The sequence below is a fragment of the Caretta caretta genome, chromosome 6 (genome assembly GCF_965140235.1).
Source record: "Caretta caretta isolate rCarCar2 chromosome 6, rCarCar1.hap1, whole genome shotgun sequence".
In the NCBI taxonomy this organism is placed as follows: Eukaryota; Metazoa; Chordata; order Testudines; family Cheloniidae; genus Caretta; species Caretta caretta.
In genome coordinates, this window is record NC_134211.1 from 58,329,398 (window position 1) to 58,354,872 (window position 25,475).

Below are 25,475 nucleotides of genomic sequence, written 5' to 3' on the forward strand. Positions count from 1 at the left end.
GAGGGACGATTGCCCAGAGGATTGGAAATAGTATTGTGAGAAGACCAGCATCCTTGTGCCACATACCACACTACAAATGGATTGAGGAGAGGCTATGGAAATAGAAGCCAACTTTTCTCATTTCAAGATACTTCCCTAGCTGGACTGTTCCCATGTGCCACAGGATTCACTTTACAGGCTTTTCCTCAGAGGCACAGTTCCCACCATGAGCTCAGAGTTCATGCTGATTCTCCTATGCATATTGGTTGGATAGGGAAGAACTAGAATCCAGAGGGCCAGTGAGACCCCTCACCATCCTGCTAAGAGTTTTAAAAGAGCTGACCTGGAAGAACACTAATGTTGTGCAAATATTTAAAAAGGATAAACAGGACAACCCAAGTAATCAATCTGATATCCATGCTGAGCAAAATAATGGAGCAGTTGATACAGGACTCCATTAATAAAGAATTAAAAGAGGATATAATTAATGTCATCAAATAAGTATTTCTAGGGACAGATTGTGTCAAACTAATGACATCTTTTTTAGTGAGATTACAAGTTTATAAAAGGTAACAGTGTTTATGTAATAATATTCTTAGGGCAAGCTTACAGGGTGTGGTAATGTGCTGTACGGGGGGGTACGATTTGGAAGTGCATGAATGTGTTGCTTATTAATTGGTCCACATAGACCCTGCTAGTACCCATTAAAAGTTCTCTAGTGCACTATAACAAACTGCTGCTTGAAAGAGCACTACGTTAGAGTGCACGAGGAAACATTTAGTCCGCACCAGCAGGACCAGTGCTGGTCTACATGGGCCAATTAATGCACAACACAATAGTGTACTTTGGAAATCACGCTCCCTCCCCCCCCGCATAGTGTACATTATCCCACTCTGTAGACGTGCCGTTAGGTTTCTGGAAGGCATTTGACTCGGTAATGTACAACATTTTAAGAAACAAGAATACTACAAAACAACATGGCACACATTACATTGATTATAAACTGGCCGATAGCTCTCAAAACATAAGTTGTTAACTGGGAATCATCATCAAATTGGTGTTTTTCTAGTGGGGCCTGCAGGGATTGATTCTTGGTCCTACTCTAACATTTTTATCAGTGATATGGAAAAAAGAAAAGATCACCACTGAAAGTCTGCAGATGACAAAAAATTAGGGGAATGGGAAATAACGAAGAGGACAGGTCATTGATACAGAGCAATCTTTATCACCAGATAAACTGGGATCAAACTAATGTGCGTTTTAATGTGGTCAAATGTAAAGTCATATCTAGGAACAAAGAATGCAAGCCGTACTTCCAGAATGGGGACTCTATTCTGGGAAGCCACGACTCTGAAAAAGTGGTGGATAATCAGCTGAACATGAACTCCTAGTTCAAAGCTGTGGCCAAAAAGGATAATGCTATCCTTGACTGCATAAACAGGGGTCTATATCGAGCAAGAATACATAGGTTGTATTACTGTTTGGTGTGTCCACAATTCAAAAAGAATGCTGATAACTTGGAGAGGGTTCAGAGAGAAGAGCCATGAGAATGACTGGTAAACATGCCTTACAGAAAAAGGCTTCAAGAGCTCACTCTTCAGCTTAACCTTCTCTTTGTTAAAGCGTGACTTAAAGCACAGTCTGTAGGTATCTACATGGGGAACAGACGTGTGATAATAGAGAGTTCCTCAGTGTCAGATGTAACAAGTTCCACAGTCCTCAGATACAGATGTAACAAGATCCTATGTCTGGATGCTGAAGCTAGACAATTCAGACTAGAAATAAGGGGCAACTTTTTAACAGTGAAGGTAATTTACCATGTGTTACGGTGGATTCCCCATCACTGAAATGTTTAAATCATGACACGGTATTTTTCTAAGAGATACGTTCTAGTTCAAAGAGGAATGAATATAGAGAAGCCCCATGGCCTATGTAATGCAGAAGGTCAGGCTAAGGGCTTGTCTACACTACACAGCTTTTAGCGACAAGACTGTGTCAACACAGCCTTGTTGCTAAAGGTCAGAGTGTGCGAATGCTCTCTGCCGGTATTTTGTCCGCACTTTTGCGGACAAAATACTTACAGCCCGAGAGCAGCGTTAGCTTTGTCGGTAGGAGTGACAAAGCCGCATTCACACTGCCACTTGTGTCAGCAAAACTTTTGTCTTTCACAGGGGGGCCTTTTTTAAGTATCCGTGAAAGACAAAAGTTTTGTCGACAACATCACAGCGTAGACAAGCCCTAGATCACGATGGTCCCTTCTGGCCTTATAATCTATGAGAATCTTTTTCCGGATTGCTGCAAAGCCAAGCTGGTTCAGCACTGATATTTCAAAGGTGTTCAGTGATCAATTGGCATGTCTCATTCAGAAGGCATTTCCCTTCTGAAGTGGTTGGCAATGGAGAAAGCAAAAGAACTACACAGGCCTTTCCTGCCTAGAGGATCGGACGCAAGTCTGTGGGAGATGGGCATTCCTGGAAGAGCCATAAGATTTCCATACATGGGGTGTAAACATCTGAAGGATTTAGAGATTAATAAATTAATCTTCCACTTCCCTTTCATCTATAAAATCATTCAATTTGCAGACAGGAGCTCATCTCCTCCAACTCCATCCTAGACTCTCTCCTATCTGGCTTCCTCCCATTGCGCTCCACTGAAACCACTCCCATCAAAGTCTAACGACCTCTTTCTAGCCAAAGCTAAGAACCCGTACTCCACCCTCACCCTAATTGACAGTCCGCTGCCTTCAACTGTGTTCTTCTTGGAATCCTGTCCTCCCTTGTCTTCCATGACTCTTCCCTCTCCTGGTTCTCCTCCTACCTCTGTAATTAATCTTTCAACACGTCCTCCATAGGTTCCTCCTCATCCCCTCTTCAAGGGCTCCATGGGGGACCAATGACAGACTCTTTCCTTTCTCCTGCTACACCTTATCTCTGATTTATCTTATCCACAAACAAATTAAACTACCATTTCTATGCTGATGAGTCACAGCTCTACCTCTCTACTGCAGACTAGTTTCCTTCTGTCCAAACTAAAATCTGACATTTTGTGGATGTCTAACCATCAGCTCAAGTGAAACGTGGCTAAAATTGTTCTTCCTCTCCAAGCCCATCCTACCACCTCCTTTCTTAATCATGGTGGACACCACCTCCATCCTGCCTGTTAACTCAGGCCTGTAACATGGGTGTTACCTTCAATTTGGACCTCACTGTAGGTTCTCACACCCAGGCTGTCTCTAAATTTTGTCGATTCTTTCTGCATGAAACCTCTGAGATACAGTCTTTTCTGTCTATCCACAAAGCTAATACTCCTGTACAAGAATCATCTCACATCTCAATTACTGCAAAAATTTTTCTTTGGCCAAATGCAGTCTTACCCTACTCATATCCATTCAGAATGCTGCTGCAACGATCATTCTCTTACCCCATCACTTTGAACATGTCATCCCTCTTTCTGAATCCCTCCACTGGATCCTCCTTTTCTATCACATCAAACATAAGCTGCTTGTCTTCACTTTCAAGGCCCTTCATAGTCAATCCCAGGGGTTCTCAAACTGGGAGTCAGGACCCCTCGGGGGTCGCAAGGTTATTACATGGGGGGTCGCAAGCTGTCAGCCTCCACCCCAAGCCCCGCTTTGCCTCCAGCATTTATAATGGTGTTAAATATATAAAAAAGTGTTTTTAATTTATAAGGCGGGGGGGGGAGGGTTACACTCAGAGGTTTGCTATTTGAAAGGGGTCATCAGTACAAAAGTTTGAGAATCACTGGTCAATCCCCACCTCAGTTATCTCTCACTCGCTACTGAAATGTAGACTCCTGCCTCTGAAGCCCTCTCCAACCCCCCCTTTTCTTTTCTTACATTTTTCAAACAAGCACATTTGTGCTTTCTCTCATGCTGCCCTCACATGTGGAAGAAGCTCCCCATAAACATCCACAGAGCTACCTCATTATCCGCCTTAAAATTCTTCTCTGCCAGAACACCTACAAAAAACTTAACAGTTAGGCATCTGGTGCATCGAGACCACTGCCTATCATGCTGACCAATACTGTCTCATTGTTTCCTTGATTTTCTGGTCTATCTGTCCATAGCCATCTGTGGCCTCTTGTCTTGCCTCTTAGATTGTAAAAACTCTTTGGGCAAGTCTACACAGCAATTCAATTCTTGCAGCTGGCCAGGGTCAGCTGACTTAGGCTCACAGGGCTCAAGCTACAGGGTTGTAAAATTGCGGTGTAGACATTTGTGCTCAGGCTGGAATCCAACCTCTGGGACCCATGACGGGGAAGGGTCTTTTATTCTAGAGTAGACATACCTTTTGGGGCAGAGACATTCTTTTGTTCTTTGTTTGTACAGTACCTAGCACAATGGGGTTCTGGCCCTTGACTAGGCCTCCTAGATGCTACAACAACAAATAGGCAGGGTCTTGGGTATTAACTGGTCAAGAAATTTGCACAGAATCTACCCCATTCCGGGACAGTGTTTCAGAATATAAGTTTCAGAGTTTTCACAAAAAAAAGTATGCTCCAAGCCTTCCATACTTGATCCAAATATAAACCAATGCAGTGTGGCCTTCCCAAGTCAGCAGGCATCCTGAAACAATAACTCTGAGCAGTGTGAACTGGTCTTTTATCTCAAATATTAAATTTCAGAGCTAATACTCTGTTGTGTTAACACTCAGCTATTTCACTGCTAATCATTTTAGCAAAAATGAGTGAATATGCTTATTCCACAACTCCAGGCTCCCTCCAGTTCCAAAAGCCCCCTGTGCCTACAGTTAAGTTTCAACCTCCACCAATTTCTATAATGCAGTTACTTGTTAACACTTAAATCTGTGGCATGTCAAAAACTGAAAATGAGGAGGGAGTAAAATAAACTGAATTCAATATTAAAACAAACACCACAAGGGGCCACTGCATGGATGGGATGTAGCATTTCAATAAAAATCATTCAATAAAAACTCCACTGTGGAAGTTACTTGGATTTGCAGCACAATTTCCAGTCTGATGCACTGGAACACTGCAGAAACCAAGGGGCCTTGCCATAGAATTTAGATCCATCTTGCCATGGAGTAGACTGGGATGGACCTTGGTCATTGGGAGATTTAGTGGAGGAGCTGTAAACACCTTGCTTGCTTAGCTTAATGAAGTCTCTGTGATAGGGTGCTGCAGTTTTTACATCTGAATTGTGGGGGTTACGTTTTCTGCACTGAGAGGGGCTTAGGCTCTTGGACTGGGTTACTCTCCATCAGAACATCATGAAGGAAGAGGAAGTAGAATACTAAAAGGAATCATTGGAAGCCAGGAGCCCACTGACTGAGTATCTTAAAGCTAAATGCCAGGAAAAGATAGAATGCTCCTCAGCTGCTGGGAAAGAGGTGCTGTGCAGGGAGGGCTGAAGGCAGATGTCTCCAACAAAGCCCGACTACAGAAGAGTTCTGCAGTGTTGCCTGGCAGCAAGTAATTATCTGCGAGTGAGCTGTTTCCAGAAGCAGACAGCCAAATTCCACACAAGCAACAGTCATGAGGAAAGTATGTGCATCAGCTAAATGCTACAAGCTGGCTTCCCTGCTCATCAGGTAGTGGGATGGAGGTGCTCCACAGCCTGTGCTTTGGCTACTCTTGCAATTGTTGCGACAGGATGACTAGGAGGCAAGTGAGATACAAAGATCTGGAGACATTTCTGGATTTTACAGATGACAATGAGGTTTTAAAAGGCTACGCTGGCACACTATACTATATAGCCACGCAAAATACTGTGAAAGTAGAATGAATTATATTTAAATTATAAAAAGAAAAGGAGTACTTGTGGCACCTTAGAGACTAACCAATTTATTTGAGCATGAGCTTTCGTGAGCTACAGCTAGCTCACGAAAGCTCATGCTCAAATAAATTGGTTAGTCTCTAAGGTGCCACAAGTACTCCTTTTCTTTTTGCGAATACAGACTAACACGGCTGTTCCTCTGAAACCTGTCATTTAAATTATAATTCATTAAAGAAATGCTGCTTGAAGGGTTTGTTGAAATATAGTTGTCAGGAAGAGAAACATTAAGGAGTGTGAGACTATGGGTCCTCAAACTAATTAACTTAGAGCTTCTATTGAGCTAGGAGATTGGTAAACGTTAGTCTGCAAATAAGATATACATGTATATTTGTCAGTTTCTCTTCCTTTTGTCTCTTATGTTAAATTGGCTTTGGCTTATCTGTATAAATAAGTTAGCTTGAGCTTTTGCAGGGGGCTCACATATCTGGGTGCATTGGCAAAGCGCTTTGCTAATAAACAGAGTGATCTGACAAATTCTGTGAGCCTTGAATCTGACTTTGACAATACACAGGCTCTCCCCACACAGGTAACCTCTGCCTGAACACACCACAGTGAGAGAGAAAGACTAGATGGGAGACCACGCTCCTTCCAGGGGGGTTTTATGCCTTTCCCACATGTGCCCCATTGCCAATAGTAGCAGCAGCCAATGGATCTCCATCTGGCAGGTACATAGATAGACCTTCCCCTTATCCAAAAAAGTCTCTCCACTGCTGGTACTGATCATAGAGCAGCTCAAGCGCCACCAAGAAGCACTCTCAAGAATTATACCATCTATCATATAAAACTGTTTCATTCACTGGCTGCCAAAGCCCGACTCCTCTTCCATTCCACCCCCGCCTGCCCTTTAAGGCTCCTGTATGCTGTGGCAGCCAAGGTTTTAACACGCACTTATTAGGATCTTAATTGAATCCCGCGCTCCCTTGTGAGTGGCTTGCCAGCCGGAACATGAACAAGGCACCCTATAATTCAATTAGAAGGACCTGCAGCAAGCTGATCATTAGGCTGTCAGATTGCTTTAAAAAAAAAAAAAAAATCAGATTGGGGAGGGAATTAAACATCAGGAGAATTATTAAATTCCCCCTTCCTTAGGGAAACCTCAGCACAGAGCCTAATATGCACTCAAAGTATGGAATCTGCAACTTCTAGGCACGCGTATGAACCCCATCACTATAGTATCTAGTTCCACATCCTCTCTAGTTCAGGAGCTTTACATACCAATACCAGGATGGACACACATTTCTCATAGGTTCTTTTTCCAGGCCAACCCACTATGTGCAGACTCTGGAGAGAATTCCACCTAGCACAGGTCACTATATTCCAGAAGGGGTATTTCTTTACCTGCCAAGACCCGGTTAACAGAAGAGTGGGTGGCCAACCCTGGCTGTCCGCGTTCATGGAAAATCCCAGCATAAGGTAAGTACTCTGGCAGCAAGAAACGCCTAAAGAAAGAGAGAGCACGCTGTGAGAAACACCCCACACACTGAGAAAAACCTCGAATGTGTTGCCAGGAAACTTAGACTCTAGTGCAGGAATCCCATCTAATTTTGGCAAGCAGTACTGGGCTCTGGGACCCTAACAGGGGGAAAGGGAGGTCAAAGAGAGGAGCCCAGTTATCTGAGTGCTCCATCCAGCAGAAAAATGGCAGGTCATGGCTCAGGAGGACAAACCCTCCCCCGCACCACCACATGCTCCATCCAGCCAAGATGGAATTGAAGACCTGCTGAGCTATACCAGCAATCTAATCCCCATCTCCTCTCTTCCCTCCTCTTTCATCTTTGACCCAGTATGCTTTCCTGAGAATCCCCATCAGATTTTCTCCTCCCTTCCATTTTGGCTCCACACTACAGCTGTCAATTTCCAGTTAAGGAAGCTCAGGACAGGGCTTTGGGGAATGTGGCTATGAAAGCTAATCACACTAATTTCACCCTCTCTTTTCTAAGAGGAGGGCCAGGCATCCACAAGAGTCCCAGACACTGATAACCTTATTCACATCACATCCGTGCAAGCAACTGAATCTGAGCCTCTGACATGGCAGCAGAGAGCTCTGTTGTAAGTGGCACTGCCAAGCTTCTATCCCAATTTCCAGATGGGTTTACAGGTCTCACCTGGGAACGAAGCGCCCAAGCGATGGTGCAGACATACGGGCGTTCCGGGGAGCTCGGTGCCTTGATCTGTCTCCATTGTCCCTTCAGTAAAACAAAAAATATTGCACATTAAAATATCCACATAATAAGACAAGGCCCCAGGAAAGAAACACCTGCAACCTTAATTTACCACCTTGTGTAATGCCAGAGAGCTCCAGAGGTACCATCAGCCTCCAACATTCTGTATTCCCAAAGAAACTTTCACCAACAATCTCAAAGTGATTCTCACATACCAAGCCTCTTGTGTTCCATAGTTCATCTCCAGAGGTGCTAGTACAGGACTGTTCCCTGCAGTCTATTCTTCACTGTTTTGTCATGGTCAGCTTTAAATGATTCCATATCCCACAGTGAGTTTTCCCAGACGAGACAGATAAAAGAAACAAACAGTCCCAGCTAGGAATTCAACCCCCTCAAAACAACTCATTTCCATCCGGAGCACAAAAGGAGGACTTCAGGTGTTCCTTGAAGAATGGACAAACGATCCCTCTTTTCCTCACCACTCTAGTAAGCCACACAGCTTAATATATTGGAGTAATATGGCAAGGAGGATAGTGAAGAGTCACAAAAGGACCTGGATTCTATCTCCGACTCCAAAATCTGCTCTGAAATGAACTACTGAGGTGGTTCTATTCCCATTTCTGAGAATGACTTGTTGCATGACCTTGGGTAAGTCTGTTCTCTGCCCTGGGTCACAGATCCTTATCTGTAAATGGGGATAATACTTGGCTACCTCCCAGTGAGTTAAGAAGAGAAGCTAATGTTTGCAGAGCACTTTGAAGGCAAGAAGCTTCGAGAGCTACACATCCTCATTCCTAGAGTCTTTGGAATATTAAGTCTCTTTCTGATGCAACAACCCTGGTAGCAGCAAATTCCTAACCCACTCCAGCAAGCTGTGCGTGTAATTTCTTTTTAACAGTAAGCAAGGAAATGTGGGCTGAGAAGGGTCCATTACGTGGCTGTTTCCCACTTATCTGAAGAACCAGGAACAGAAGAGCAGAGGTTGCACTCCACAGCTCATTAGCATCTTAAACTTTACTTCATCAACATCAAATCTAAAACAAAAGCCCAGAAAAGGAAATCCATCCATTTCTCTCCCCATCTGCCTGAACAGCCTGCAGTCGTAGTGCTTGGCCACATAGCTGGATCTCAGCGCATAATTTACATGGGACCAGCAGGGCTCCTGAAGTCTGCAAAGGAAAACAAGTTGCTGTACTTGTCTCCCATTGACTAAGAGGCCTCCTGGCCATTAAGAAGCAGATCAATAGCAGAAAGAATGCCGTGGAGTTTTTCCATCAAAGATGATGTATGTCAGCACTCCACTTCATTCTCTTGCCAAAGAGAAAAAAACATCTATTCCCCCCGCCCCCACCACCTGCACCACTCCCCAGTCTCGTCTCACTGTGTGGGGAGGGAGAGAGGAAGAAGCTGTTGAAGAACAGGGAGCAATATGCACAAAGACCACTGCATACAGTTAAAGCTAGTAAAAAGCCAAGACAAATCTGCTTTTTCAAACTCTTAACAAGCCTCAAACCACGCTGGGTGTTTGGCAATCAGCGAAGAGAGGCAAAACTAGCCCGGAGAGAACCCCTTAGACCAGCAACACAGAGACAACCACTGGAGTTAGAAGCTGCTTTTTGCAGAGGAGAATCGCAGTGAGAAATCAGCAGGCTGCACCCTGCAAAACTCTGCATCTAAAAATATTTCTCTAGCAAGTTTTAAAGGAATGAGAAATTAATTCAGGCTGACAGAAATAAAGAGGAAAAAAAAGAATGCAAATGCCCATAGCCACCTCTCCAACCAGGTTCAGAGACCTAAAGCATCACAGTGACTAACAATTATTCATTTTGATTTTTAAAATGCACCTGCTGAATGCTGCCAGTTCCCATGTAAATATCATAAAAATAATTCAGTGTCTTAAACCCTACCTTCAAAATCCAACCAGATACCTCAGAGCTCTCTTACCGTGCCACATCAACCAATTCATTCCTCTCTCCTCCCCCGCACAGAAATAGCTTGAGAGAAGAGACAGGCCTTGTAATGTGGCCTGAAAGTAAACAAACAAGAATTCTAGTGAATTGGCAGGTAAAGCAAATCCTACAGTTTCAAACCACCTGCCCCAAGTGTGCCTGGCCTCCAGGTAACAGGATTTGGGATAAGAAAGAAGAAAAGCAGGCCATATTCCCAAAGAATGGTGAAGATTGCCATTTATTGTAGTCCCTGAAGAAAAAGAACAAGATGATTAAATGATGAGATGGACAGCCTAGGGGGAGAGGAAAGAGGAGGAATATTACAAGCAGACACCTTCTAGTTAGATCTACTAATTTACAGAATCTTTACCTAATCCCATGCTCATCATCACATACTGAATGTCTGAAATCTGTGTTACCTGAGAGCCTTCATCTACTGCTGAAAAGCTGGAGCAGCTGGCGTTACCCTGATGCCAGCTGAAGATTATTCCTGCACCTTCTAAAAAGGAGATAAAGCCTACAGATTGGTAAAGATGGATGGTGCTTTCTGTGTTATTTCTGTACAATATATATTCTGCTTACAGAGAGCAGATGTTAACACGACTGTATGCCAATATGAAGTAGTGCTGCAAGGAATGAAACAAGTTTCCAACAAAGTTCTCCAAAGTACTAGTGGGACTTTATATTCCATACCAGTAACTAGAGTTCTATCTCAGCTTTGAATTTTCTGTCTGTGTGTCAGCTACTTATTAGACTCACCAGCTACCATGGCTGAGCATCAGGAAGATTTACAGTGTTCAGTTGCAGAGCAAAACGCACAACTTGAATAAGTGGATCCCTTCTATACAAAAAGCAGCTACTCCCCTGAAATCAACCCAATATCTCCCCTTCCAAAGAGGGGGGAAAAAGGAAAGAAAAAGGTGCTGCCTTTCCCGGTGTCAGGATCTGGGCTATAAACATGACCATGCCAACAAACAATGAAAAACGTAGCTGAAGTCGACGTACTTTGATCTACTTACTGCAGGGTCCGCACTATGCTATGTTGATGGGAGACGCTCTCCTGTCGACTCCCCTTGCGCTTCTCGTTCAGATGGAGTACAAGAGTCGACAGGAGAGCAATCTGCGGTCAATTTAGCGGGTCTTCACTAGACCCGCTAAATCGATCACTGATGCATTGATCCCCCGGTAAGTGTAGACAAGCTCTGATATAAACAGATAAAAGCAGATTTGAAAAAACAAGAACTACAAATTCATGCATGTAAAGAAGGAAGTTAGTTAACTTACCAAACTTAATGCTTTTAAAAAATGGCTTAGAACTGAGAAGTTTAGCAAGACACTGGAGAAAAGCAAAATGTAATGGAGATCTTCAGGAAAGGGAAGAAGAGTGATCCTGGTAATTACTATCCTGCACATTTAATTTCCCAGTTTAATAAAACAATCAAATAGAAGAAAATCTCTAAAGGTTTAGGATGGTATTGACAAAAGCACTCTATGTTGGTCTAACTGCTCCCATTGACTGCAATGGGACTAGAGTTAGGTCAACATTGAACACTTCTGAAAATCCCATGTAAGTTTATTAGGAGGTATAAGCAGTAAGCAGAACAGGCTTATAAATATCAAATCATGCCAGACAAACCTAATTGCTTTTTAGAGAATTACTAAGTTAGCAGATCAAGGCAATGTGGTAGAGGTATAACTAAAAACCTTATTTAGAGCATTTTATACAGTGTTTTACAAAACCTAATTTAAAGGGTTAGAGCAAAGTTGTTTATAATGGAATCATATTTAAATTTCAATCACATGGGTAGGAAAGTAGTTAAAGGTTGATTTAAAAAAGTGATAAATAATTGGCAAAGTAGGCACTGGGTTTGATTTTATCATCTTTGGTTACATTGTGGAGCTCCTGGGAAATTTATGTATTATTTCTAATTTCATATTTCTAGTTATATGTACCTCAGTTTACATGCTTGATATTATTCTGTATGACTGCATGGAGCTAAATCAATCAAAGGCTTTTGGAGGAGGAATCAAACCAGTGATAGAGAAAAGTCAGGATACCTCCAGAAAGAATATAATAGTTCCTGAACAGAACCTTGGCAGAGCTATTGACTGGGAAATACCCACAGCAGGTTTATTTTTCCCCACATACATTTTCGGGTACAAAGCTCCTATGACACATGGCCAGAAAGGGTTAAGCATCCTGCAGGATAAATAATCCAAAGTCAATCTTTAGGGACATATTAGTAGATAATGTTTGTGTGTTTACATATATACTGTCAGAGGTTAACAATGTAATCAAACAGCTTCTGTCTATGCTGTAGCTTGTTAATTCAGAGACCAAAAGGAGATCTTAACATTTAAAGTAGCTCACGAAAGCTTATGCTCAAATAAATTTGTTAGTCTCCAAGGTGCCACAAGTCCTCCTTTTCTTTTTGTGAATACAGACTAACACGGCTACTACTCTGAAACCTGTAAATATATTAATATCACTGTATTGATCTCTCTCTGAAATGTATAGCAAATCACCTGTGAATGGTGGAAAACAGGCAACTGCCTTATGTTAATCGGTATAGCTAATTACCAGTGATGCTTAGGAAATAGGTCTACTTCAGAGTCTCGATGATTGCCTATTGTTCGCCTAAGAACGCTGAGCTGCCAAGAGAAGGCCTTGAACTATATAAAACCCTTAGGTCCTGATCCTTTTCATCTCAGATCTGCTTGTGGCTTTATGTAGGGGAAGCTTAAGTCACAAGACTGAGATCTCCAGTCCCACCTGGATCACCCTGGATATGAACACTGGACTGAACCTATGGACTAATTCTAAGAACTCTTTGTAACTCCATAGATCACCATCTCTACTAGGAAATTAATCTCAGAACTGTACTCATGTCTGTATGTATTCTAATCTTTTAACCAATACTCACTCTCTCTTTTCATTTTAATAAATTTTAGTTTAGTTAATAAGAATTGGCTGTAAGCATGTATTTGGGTAAGATCTGAAATAGTCATTAATTTGGGAGGTGATGTGTCCAATCCTTTGGGATTGGTAGAACTTTCATATTTGACTTGGGTGTCTGGGTGGAAGCACAAGACTGGTTTGCTATAATGGAACTGTATTTTGGCTTCTGTGCAACCACTAAGGTATTGTGGAAGCTGTTTTGTAGTGGCTTGGTAAATCTAAGTATTGGAATAGCCACCAGCTTTGGGGATTGCCTGCCCCATTTTTTGCAGTTTGCCCTAATTGGGTAACCTCAGTGTGGTCCCCCGGGGCCCCGGTCACATCTCCTAAGAGAGAAGATTCCTGCAGGCAGCCAAGCCAAACTGGCCCTGCTAAAGGAGCTATAGGAAGAAACACAGGTATTGAAGCCTGGAGATCCAGTGAAAGAGTCAGTACCTCCCCTGAAGTGCGTGAAAGTTCAAGGCCTATCACTAGGAAGCGTGTACTTACAAGAACAGGGGTGGCCAACCTGAGCCTTAGAAGGAGCCAGAATTTACCATTGTACATTGCCAAAGAGCCACAGTAATATATCAGCAGCCCCCCCATCAGCTCCTGCCCCTGCTCCCAGCTCCTCCCACCCACTGATAAGCACCTCCCCATCCCTTCCAATCAGCTGTTTCATGGCGTGCAGGAGGCTCTGGGAGGGAGGGAGGGGGGAGGAGCGAGGGCAGGGCCTGTGGCAGAGCCAGGGGTCGAGCAGTGAGCACCCCCCAGCAGATTGGAAAGTTGGCGCCTGTAGCTCCAGCCCTGGAGTCGATGCCTATACAAGGAGCCGCATATTAGAGCCGCATGTGGCTCCGGAGCCACAGGTTGGCCACCCCTGCACAAGAGACTACAGAGGGGTGCAAGGCATAGCACACCCTGTAATCCATAACAGATATGAAGGAGGAAGGAAATAGCATGTTAAATGAAATGTGTGGATGATACTAAGGATGTGTTGTCAGTCACCCTACATACCGTATCATGCTGGTAAGTAAAGGATGTGCGTTGCATGGGGTGCCACTGAAGACAAATTAACTGCTAATTTTGCCCTGAATAGGGAAAAAATGCAAACATCATTGAGGACAGAGAAACAAAGGGATCTAAGGCCTGATACTGCAGGGTTCTCAGCTCTTTCTGGAAGCGCCCTCAACTTTCACTGACTTGCACTTACAAGGATCAAAGCCCCTTATAAAAGAGAAATATGAGCAGTAAATAAAAACAAAACGTGGAAAAATGGAAACCAACTACACATCTGGGAAAAAATAATCCCAAACATTCAATAAAAGGGAGATAACAAAGAAGCAGAATGCAGAGACATCACTAGGTATGAACACAGGCAGCAAATTAGACAAAAGTATGCAATACAACATGACAGCAAAAAGTCTCCTGTTGGAGCAATGATGGGAAGTCCCTCTTTGGGAGACTCCACCTGAGATTACTGTACTCTGCGCCCAGACCCTCAATTTCAAAGGCCTCATCAAATGAAATTAATAGGCAGCAGGTTTAAAACAAACAAAAGGAAGTATTTCTTCACACAATGCACAGTCAACCTGTGGAACTCCTTGCCAGAGAATGTTGTGAAGGCCAAGACTATAACAGGATTCAAAAAAGAACTAGGTAAATTCATGGAGGATAGGTCCATCAATGGCTATTAGCCAGGATGGGCAGGGATGGCATCCCTAGCCAGAAACTGGGAATGGGCGACAGGGGGTGGATCACTTAGTGATTACCTGTTCTGTTCATTCTCTCCGGGGCACCTGGCATTGGTCACTGACAGAATACAGGATACTGGGCTAGATGGACCTTTGGTCCGACCCAGGAAGGCCGTTCTTATGTTCATGCCCCAAAGCAGAAAGACGACAATTGCTCTTGACACAGTTTTGGGCATAGGGACACCCTCCCCAAAATACTGCACTTAATTCTGGATATCTCATTACCAGATCTCTTTGGGCAGGAAGGGTGCACGCATGTGTGCGCATGCGCACAGCACCTAGACATTACAAGGACAGAAATAACTACTAACACCCACAGTAGGTAAAGGGCTTAAGGGATTTAGAAGAAAAGAATCACAATTATACAAGCATAACTTTGTAAGAAATGAGTAAACAGGGATCAAACATTTACAAGTATTTGAAGGATGCAATAATCATGAAGGAAGAAATATTTAAGGTGAAACACAGGGATGTAATTAGAAAGAATGGGGTAAAATTAAGCAAAGTAAAAAAATTTAGGCTACACCAAAAATCTCTTTACTGGCAGGGAGAGATGTATTAGGACTGTGGAATAAACTCCCAAAGGTAGCAGATAAAGCACTAGAGACAGACTGCAGGGAACAATCCTGTCCTGGCTGAAGAGATGGAAACTAACAGAATAGGTCTTTTTCATCTCTAGTGCATGTAACAACTGAGATGATAGCCAGGTAAAATTAGTAAAGACATGGTACCTTCCCAGTATTTCACCTTTTTCTTCTGAATGCTAAATATGATAATCTTTCACTAGAAGCTGTTCCAAGGGAAACACCAGAGAAATCCTCATCAATTTATCAGCTAAAGCTTCCTTAAGCCAGCAGGATTGTAGATGGCTGCATTTATTAACAGCTCTCCTGACCGCCAAAAAGAACACAGTCTTGATTACCTCTCAGAGGGCCATTCAGGGAGAAAAAAAATGAGTTTTACAAGATAAAAAAAACGCACTTCAGAAGGTCAAGTATCTCTGACAAGTACCACATACTAGAGGATTCATCACCTGGTCAAAAGAAAAACACAGCAGCAGCTCCCTGCTAAATGATGAGGATTAATCACTTCAGAAAAAGACCGATTTAAAAGCACAGTGAAACAGACTCACAGGCTTACTATATACGTTCTGAACAGGCAACCAGTTGTGTCTATTCCAATCCCACCTGTCACACTGACACATGATTAGGGACCCACCACCACCTTTTGAAATGAGACTAACCAAATCAGTGGCTGCATTAGTCATTAGTGCTTGGAAGCTTCATGGGATAGACTGAAACTGGCTGTAAATAGCAAAATAATATAAAACTACCACAACCATGCAGGTTCTGTCTGGAACATCACTAGGGCTCTGCCTGTACAAACAGAGCACAGCACCCAGGAACCAGCCTCCTTCCAGAGATACGACAACTGCATTAGCCAAGGTAAAGTTCCCAACATGTACTGTCCATTTGACTACTTCCCATCAGTAAGTGTGACTGGGAGACCCCACACCAGGTCTATCCCTAACAGCGAGAACACTCACAGTAATTGGTGCTACTCTGCAAGCAGTTTACAGCCCTGCAACATACACTGGCTGCTCACTGTGGACTTTTAATATCCATACTGGACTTAGGGGTCAAAAATTAACAAAGCCACTTCTCTACATATTGAGCCATTAACAGACTCCAGGATTCTCACCCAACAGGTGATGAGGGGGGAAAAAAAAAGAGTTGAAAGTGCAGATACTATTTGTTTGGGATCATGACCTTGTGGAAGATCAAAGAGCATTTAACACCAAAGCCCTGTATGGCCAATCAGATGCAAGCAATGACTCTCCCTTCCTCCCAAATTGCTCCCCCATTCCCTGTCAACCATGTTTGGTCCCTTCTGCTCATCAATTTCACTGGTACAAACTCCAGGCAAATGGAAGGCAATGAACATAATGCTGTTGTGTGAGGGAGTTACAGGCAGCAATCGCAGAATACAGACAGGTGGTTACTTCCTGGAGCTACTTTTAGGAAAGAACATTGTTTTAAGAGTGCCCCATCTTGTTGAGAGTCATCAGAATTGCTCAGGAAGCTGGAGCCATCAACGCTGTGAGAGCAGTGTTGCCAGGAAGCTCAAGCTACTGAAGTCTAAGTTGGCACTGGTATGCAAAAACTTAACCAAGCAGCACCCTTGTGGGAGCCAGCATTCATGGTAACAGGATGCTATTCTGCAGAAGCTAACAATATTCTGCTAATAGCAGCCCCACTGCAAGGAAGAAGTCTTGAACTATCACTACATCCAGACATTGTCGCTGTGCATTAAGACTAAGAAGAGGGGTGCAAGAGTGTAAAAATAAATGTAAAGAATCAGGGAAGACAGAGCTGCAGGCTATGATGAGTAGGTCACAGGCCAAATTAAGACACTTCCCAAGCACTAGTAAGGAAAGTGTAGATTCAGTACCTTTCCTATTCCTCCAGATCTTGCAGGGTTCTTTACCTGCACTGTTTTAAAGGAGATGAATATAATTAATATAAATTGTTGCATGTTTGGTAGTGATATCCGAGTGCTTAGTGTCCCAATCCAAAGATTTTTAGTAGAAAGACAGAACGAAAACAAAAACCACCACCAAGTCCTAGGTGATCCCTTTCTACTTAAACTGCTTCTGAGAATGCACCTCTTCATCAAACCATGGGAAGCAAAGCAATGTGGGATAGGAGTAAGCTTAAATCATTACCCCACTATGCTTCCTCCTTAAATGCAGAGCAAGAGAGAGAAAGAGGATCTGGGAAGAAAATGGAATAATAAAGTCAGGTACAGAAAAAATTTAAGCTCCTGCTTTTAACAGCTCTATCTGGACTCCAGTGACAAGAAACCATCACTCAGAAGAGTATTCGTTGTAGTTATGCCAGTAAAAGTGATCACGGACAATTTGCAATTTTCACATCTACATCTCCTGCAGAGAGACAAGTAGTTAGGAACCATTAGGAAAGGAATAGACAATAAGACAGAAAATATCATAATGCCACTATATAAATCCCTGGTACGCCCACACCTTGAATATTGCATCAGTTCTGGTCACCACGTCTCAAAAAAGAGATATGAGAATTGGAAAAGGTACCGAGAAGGGCAACAAAAATGATTAGGGTTATAGAACAGCTTCCATATGAGGAGAGATTAAAAAGACTGGGAAAGCTCGGAAAAGAAATGACTAAGAGAGGATATGAGAGAGGTCTATAAAATCATGAATGATACGGAGAAAGTAAATAAGGAAGTGTTATTTATCCTTTCCCATAACACAAAAACCAGGGATAACCCAATGAAATTAACAGGCAGCAGGTTTAAAACAAACAAAAGAAAGTACTTCTTAACACAATGCACAGTCAACTTGTGGAACTTGTTGCCAGGGGATGTTGTGAAGGCCAAAACTATAATGGGGTTAAAAAAAGAATTAGATAAGTTAAGAAGGCTAGGACCCAAGTGGCTATTAGCCAAGATAGTCAGAGATGCAACCCCCTGCGCTGGGTGTCCCTAGCCACTGTTTTCCAGAAGATGGGGGTGGACAACAGGGGATGGATCATTTGATGTTTACCTGTTCATTCCCTCTGAAGCACCTGGCATTTGCCACTGTCAAATCAAAGGATATGGGGTTAGATGGACAATTGGTCTGACCTAGTATGGCTGTTCTTAAGATCTTATGTAATAGCTATGACTGGAGTATTTGTACATCAAGGTCCTAGAAGTTTCTGCTCATCAGCATTTCTGGGCCAGGCACATGTCACCCAGAAGTCTCATGTATGCATCTGCTAGTTTCTTTTTTCCATTTTATTTATATGGTGATCATATAAATTCAACCATCCAGGATGACACTTCTTGTTCTTGCATGAAAGGTCTTACGATCACAGTCCCTTCTGGCCTACATCTCAGAACCGGTCACCTTATGCATCCTCTTCAGAAAGAGGGGATCTCCTGATCTTCCTGGCTGAATGTTTAGCCAGCCATATATCTTTCCCCTTTGTGAATGTGTAAATAAGCAGACCAAGCCAACCTCACAAGCTTTACTTATAAGCTGGCCTGGAATGGAGAAGTCACCATGACAAGAAAAGACAGTAATAGTCTTCTGTGCTGCTCACCGAAGTAACTACCCCACACTTCTGCCAGTGCATGTAAATTCAAGTTCTCAAAGGCACTGGAAATCTGATAATTATGGAACATCTCCAGGTAGGATAGAAGAGAGCGGCACTGAACGTAAACCAGTGCTCTGCTTTAGAAAATCAAGATCAGAGGGTGCAGCTCTCAGATCCTAAAGCCTCCTGTTTCTTTACGAAAAGATGACAGCTACTGGAGGAACTCTGAGATGACTCCTTTAGACCCCAGTGTGAGAGGTCAGCGAGGCTGTCAAGAATGGTGGAGAGAAGGCAGGTAGGAGCCTGGCGGCCTTTGTTGAATGGAAAGGCCATGGCTTATCCTACCATGCGGAGAGCATTTACTTTAAACCTGCTGCAAGGTAACTTGCTAAGAGACTCGTAGGCCTGGGAACCAAATATTCCACAGCTGGCCTCATTATAGAAGAGAACCAAGTAATCCTTGGTGCTCTGAAGCATGTGAACATTCTGAAGAAGGCTCATCCACTCTGCAAGTCAATAGGTGGCTGTCATGAACCCATGATCTTACCGACTGGGGCTGCCAAAGACTGGCTCCTGCAGTGCACACACTCCAATCACAGATCTCTGTCTAGTCATTTCTAGTGCACTTGCATTGCTGAAAAACCTAAATACCATGATGGGACCTCAGTTCAAAGAGCCCAGTCCCTCTCCTTGTCCATAGGAGATACTGCCAAGGACTGCTCATTTGTGTCACAGTCACAGATCAGAAAGGATCTTTCCCAGTACTGATGGGAATTGTTCGGCTTTACAGTCCAATTTACAGGATTTAGGAGCGAAGAAACAGAGCTAACAGTGAGCAGTGCTGGTACAACAGTGACCTCTCCTATGGGACGAATGGTACCATAGTCAGAGTAGAGAATGGGACAGACAGCACACATATAGAAGGGGAGAAGGTACAAACATTAAACAATGTAATTGCTGAACTCTTCCCAATCTATATTCTAACAGGCAGCCCATTTTTGAAGGCAGACAGAGGGAGTCAGCCACAATCACACCTTTAGCCTTGGCTTGAAACCCTTTATGAAACCGTGGTGAAGCACTTCCGTGAAGGTTTTCAGACAGAGCAACATATCGTCCTAAATATTTGCCTTTCTGACAAACACAGTAAATCTGCATTCTCTCCCATGCTTGCTGCAGACAGAGACAGGGAGATAGATGGCAGAAATTCAGGACACGGAAATATTTCTGCATATGAATATGGCAATCAATCTGTACTGCATGCAAAAATTTTAACCTGCTGGTGTCCAAGGAACCCCAACAGCACTGCCCACTGCAAGGATGACTCCCGTGTCAGAAGTGCTCCAAGCGAAAGGAAATCTCCAAGAGAAACCTGCTCTCTCGTGCAAGTCAATTTAAGAGATTTTAAGCCTGCTGGATTTACTGAAATCAACAACAAGGACATCTTCCCTTCATTAAATGTACCAAATCATGCTCCTCATTCCAAGTATGCTGGAGGATTGCAAACAAGGCTGGGACATTAAGGAGCCCAAGATGGATGAGGGCTTGTCTACAGGGAAAACTTTTACCAGTTATCCTGCTAGAATTGTATCAGTGTAGTTAGATAGTTATACCAATAAGGCCCCACATGGACACTCCTATTCCTGAATCAGAGTGTGTCGGCATGGGGAGATATACCACTATAATTATAACAGTTTAAATTCACATCTTAGTTTATACTGGCATAACTTTCCTGTGCAGACAAGCCCTGAGCTTACAGTTGTCAGTAGAACTTAGTATGGAAAAGTATGCTGAGGCTGAGAGGTTAAACATATATGAGTGGGAAGTGAACAGAATTGGTCTTAGGAGAAAATCCCGACAGGGTTGCACAGGAGAGAGCGGGGTTTGGGCAGGGAGGAGAAGGTGGGTACTGGTGGCAATGCTACAGGGCCACAAGAGTGTAAAATTGGCACTGCTGGGGAACAAGTTTCTTGTGGGCCAGCAAATCTGAAAGCACACAATAATACACCCTTAAAACCCTGCGACAGAGTGAAGGGGCTGAACAAGGCCTGGGCCTCCAGAGCCTTGTGCAAATATGGAAAGGGTGAGGGAATGACACAACTATCGCTGCCTGCTCAGAGGCCCAGATCCAGTAGAATACTTGGGTACTAACCATCACATATGCCTCCTTCACCAGGATCCCTAAACAAAGACTGAAGAGGGGGAGAGAAATTTACAATCGGATTCATCCAGAATAGAAAGACAAGAAACCAAGGTAGTTTGCTGGCACTTCAGGGAATGCTCTCTAGGATTCCAGAAGCAAAAGCAAGCCACTGAAAGCTGAAAAGCATGGTGATGAGGGAAGATCAAAGTACTGACCTATCCCCATCTTTCTCATCCATCATAGAAGGCTGGAGAGATGTGGTGTAAGGTCTGAGGCCTTTTTTCTGCAGCCACATTAGGACAGCAGCAGCCATGAGCTACAAAGCAGGGGAAAAAAACCACATCCTTGCATTCCATCTAAATTACATTAAAACAATGAACTATTGGGCTGTTAAGAAGGAGCTCCTGTCCTAACAGTACCCACCATCACCAGATAAGGAGACAGATCTCTAAACATCTTAAGAAAACTGTTTGACAGCATGCTGTCTGGCAAGGAATCACTTATTAACAGTTGTGATTGTAAAATCTATACGTCTTTATTGTTTTGCCTTCATGGTTCCTGCTTCTCTATTGTTTATCTATATGATTTCTGTCTGGTTCTTTGTTTGTCTGTTACATAACTAATTTCACAAGATTTAAATCAATTAAGGTGGTGGAGTATGATTGGTTAAAGAATTGTTTCACAATATGTTAGGACTGGTCAAAGAATTGGTTTATAGTACTTTAGTTTAAAATGATTGGGTAAGGTATAACTGAGCAGGGCTCAAGTTTCACTATATAAACTGGGGTCCAAAAGGAAGTTCCTTGGAATCTAACTCCAGGACACAGCCCAGGGTCAGAGCTGCCAGACTCAACACCTTGCCAACCATATCAGGCAGAAACTGGAGGAGCTCCGGACAACCTGATCCTAACTGGCCACCAGGAAAAGTATGTCTGCCTTATTGGCAGCGGTGAGCACTGTATGCTTAGCATGTGTATTCTGCTTTGGTAACTGTTAATAAATAGAGGTTAAGAATATTACTGTGTAAGGCATTTTCACCAGTAAAAGGCCCCGCAAACCCTCAGAAGAATACGCGCGGAGCCCTAGGAACTGGGAAAGGGTGGGGGTGCCTAAATTAACCAGGTTATGCCTTGAGCCCACGGAAGGATGAAGGTGGGGTGCTCTAGAGAGTGCGGGTAACAGTGGAAGCTAAACCAACTCAATAAGAGCAGAAAAGGGAAAGATGAAACAGAAAAGGGAAAGCACAGAAGGGACAGTTGGAAAGTGGAAGGAAAACAAAAAAGGCTTCACTGCGAGAGGTCAGCAGACAAAACTGAAAGATGAGTCACAAGACAAGTTCCAGTGCAAAGGCCCCCACGCTAGGTCCCTGTTATCAGCCAGAGAGACAATGAAGCAGAGGAAAGAGAGACAGAGAAGGCCCTTAAGATGCAGAAGGGCAGAATTCAACATGGCACATTCATTCCCAAAAGCTCGGTTAGCACAGAGGAAGAAAGACTCCTTTTCCCTCAGCATGAAATGAAAGGCGACCTCAGTGTGCCTAAGTAAATTGCTTCCTTGAATGGGCTCTGGCACTGTGTGAATATTATCTGCAGGGGAACACATTTCTCTACAGGTATCGGATTTGCTGTGTGAATGGAGAACGTACCATCCATTTTCACCAGCAGAACCACCTTTCCCAGAAGATGAATGGGAGGCAAGAATGGAAATACTAAGAGCTGTGTTTGCTGGGCTCTCCCCTCACAAAATGGGCCCATGAGGCTGTCACACTGATGCTCCTTTTGCTGCAGAGTTGCTTAGGGAAAGCTATTAGGCAGCTGACACTTCTGCATATCTCCCCTCATTTACATCTTACACAAACAAGGCCACAATGAAAAGGGAAGATGCATGCACTCCCCCTGCGCTTTCGAGTATTTAATTGCTGGAGCATGAAATGACAGCTCCACAGAATAACATTTCAGAAAAATTCTGCCACCCCCTTAATCCTCACCAGGAAAGGGATTTATCTGCTGCTACTTTGGGAGGTGTTAGGTTCAATACTGTCCTTCATAAAAGGGGCTTCACCTTGAATCAAAAGACATGGGGTATGCTGCTACCCCAGCAGATGGCGCTGTAGGAAGTGAGGGTAAGAACTCTGGCAGTGGGAGAGGTCAATCCTTCAGATGCCAGAAGGAGACACTGTTGAGGACAGTCTAGAAGCCCAGGATATTGGGGTGCTCACGGCTCCCACAGTCCCAATACCTCATAGCAGATTGTTTTGTGTGGGGATCCTGTGGGTGGAGAACATAAGTGTGATAAGGATCAAAATAAAAGTGGACACTTGCAACAGCTGGGAAAATTCTACTTCGAAATGGAACAAATAGTGAATGAATGGAAAGGTCACAATCAGCAGAGCAGGGAATGCAAGATGGACCTTTCTTATCTCAGTGCCTCCGACAGTAAGTGGTGCCCAAGCTCTTTGAGCAACCCACTACAGTTAGTCAGATGGCTGTGTGAAGAACCTCACCCTTCCATATAGTGGAAAGAACTTGCTGCAAGTCAGTTTGTCAGGGCCACAAAGTGAGAACACAGAACGGTCCATCAGCACAGTTCCAAGCAGAGGCTTGCATGAAACCCAGCATAGAGGATTAAGAATGGAGGATGGCCTCGTCTAAGAGGAAAACTACTCAGCAGAGAGTGTGGTGAGAGAACCAGTTATCCTAGAGGTTTGCTGTCCTCAGCTCTGACTGGAGGAATCTCTCTTTCTGCCACACACTGGTCCAGTTATCATCTGTACTGAAGTCATGGTTCAACCTTATAACCCCTGTGAGAAGGGAGCTATCTGACACCATAGACACCAGCCCCCCCAAAGGTGTCTCCATAGCTATAGTAAATGGAAAATGGAAGCACATGCTGACTGTGCTCTCCCTTTACTCAGCTCAATGAAGCACCACTGTCCCCTGAAAGATATTACTTGCTCCTACTCTGCTACAGCTTTGAGTGCATGTCCCTCCTTGGATTCTGCCCTTAATATGAAGGGCAGGACAGGATTCTGCTTAACCAGCACTCCAGCAGCAAGTCAGCTGGAGGCATCATGAAGCGAAGTAGGCAGCTCAATTTGTGTCTCATTTATTGTTATAAAAGTGTAGGGGACTGATTAGTGACAGATGCTGCTCTAATTTCTGATCAAATGGCCTAAACAAGCCTGAGACAAGTTTGCTTGCTGAGCAATAGAAACTTATAGAGCAGCCATTGGGTAGACAGTGTGATGTAGTGGGAAGAGGCAGGGTGCACAAACTTACTCAAAGTCTTCAAACTCCAGATCATTTCCCTCTACAGACGGGCCTTGGTTCTCTGAGGCGGAAGCAGATGACGAGGAAGAGCGAAGACGATTCTGTTGGTAACGCATGGAGCGCTGGCGAATGCTGTCCCTCCGGGAAAGATATTGGATCATTCTCTGGGCATAATATGCTGCAGGAGACAACCTGAAAAAGGAAGAGACAGAAAGAAACACGTTATGACCTGTAACTTGAGGACCCAAAGGAGCAGAGAATGAGAGAGCAATCCTACTTTTCCTGTTGAAATCTGAGCTTCCAGGTGATCATGGGCCAAAGAACATTGCACCCCATACACACTGGCTGGGAAATAGATGGTACAGACACAAACAAAAAATAGGAAAAGAGCAATGGAGAAGAGCGCAAGGAAACTTCCCCTTTAAAAATAAGCCTTCCACCTCATTCTCCTGCTGGGGAGACAGACAACAGTATCTGCAGACAGCACCACTGATGGTTAACAGACACTGTTTCTTCAGATTCCTTGGAACATGCTCTTTCATTTATCGCAATAGTTCTCAAACTTTTGTGCTCGTGACCCCTTTCACACAGGAAGCCTCTGAGTGCAACCCCCTCTTATAAATTAATAACACTTTTAATATATTTAACACCATTATAAATTCTGGAGGCAACACAGGATTTGGGGTAGAGAATGATAGCTCACGACCCCCAATGTAATACCCTCATGACCCCCCTGAGGGGTCCCGACCCCCAATTTGAGAACCCCTGATTTATCATCACCTCAGCCAACTATTTTCAGCAGAGGGCTCTGAACCACCACCAAGAACCAAGGCCATTCACAATAAGGACCTGTTAATCAGTTCTGAGGGGAAAGGCAGCAGCAACCTTCAGATGAGACGTTAAGCAGAGGTCTGTGCCTGCTGCTAGTCTCCACAATACAAGGTACAGGAGGAACTTAATTTTTCATGAAGAGCTACAAACAAATACTTTGTTGAAGGCCCTTTAGAATTTAGTCCCAAGGGACTAAATTCTAATGACCTGGTCAATAATCAAACAGATTTTATCAACCTAGGCTGTGAACAGTCTGTAGATGGAGACTGATAGCAGTTGCTACACTCCTGGAATATACATTCTTATTACTGTAAAGCACTTTGGGATATCGAAGAGTATGAAAGAAATAATGAGAAACCAATGTCTATTCACCTGTGCCTAGCAGTCCCCCCACTGCCATACCATAAATCCTGAGCATACATAAATGCTTCTGCACATAACCAGCACCTGTTGCAGGTGGACAGGGAAATGACTATGTCCTAGTAGTCAATATGATATTAATAGCTGGCCAGAAGAAATCTCC

General features: G+C 43.6%; 1 protein-coding gene across 4 annotated transcripts in view; it reads right to left on the minus strand.

Annotated features, from left to right (window-relative positions):
* Positions 1-25,475, minus strand: part of AMBRA1 (autophagy and beclin 1 regulator 1) — a 203,730-nt gene that overhangs the window by 111,474 nt on the left and 66,781 nt on the right. For 3 of the 4 annotated variants that reach the window (XM_048852664.2, XM_075129561.1, XM_048852665.2), the window contains 3 exons: positions 24,131-24,313; positions 7,900-7,983; positions 7,133-7,233 (listed from right to left, as the gene is read on the minus strand). In XM_048852664.2, coding sequence (XP_048708621.1) covers positions 7,133-7,233; positions 7,900-7,983; positions 24,131-24,313 — 368 coding nt within the window. The remainder of the gene's footprint in view (positions 1-7,132; positions 7,234-7,899; positions 7,984-24,130; positions 24,314-25,475) is intronic. The other variant, XM_048852666.2, reaches the window with a different exon arrangement.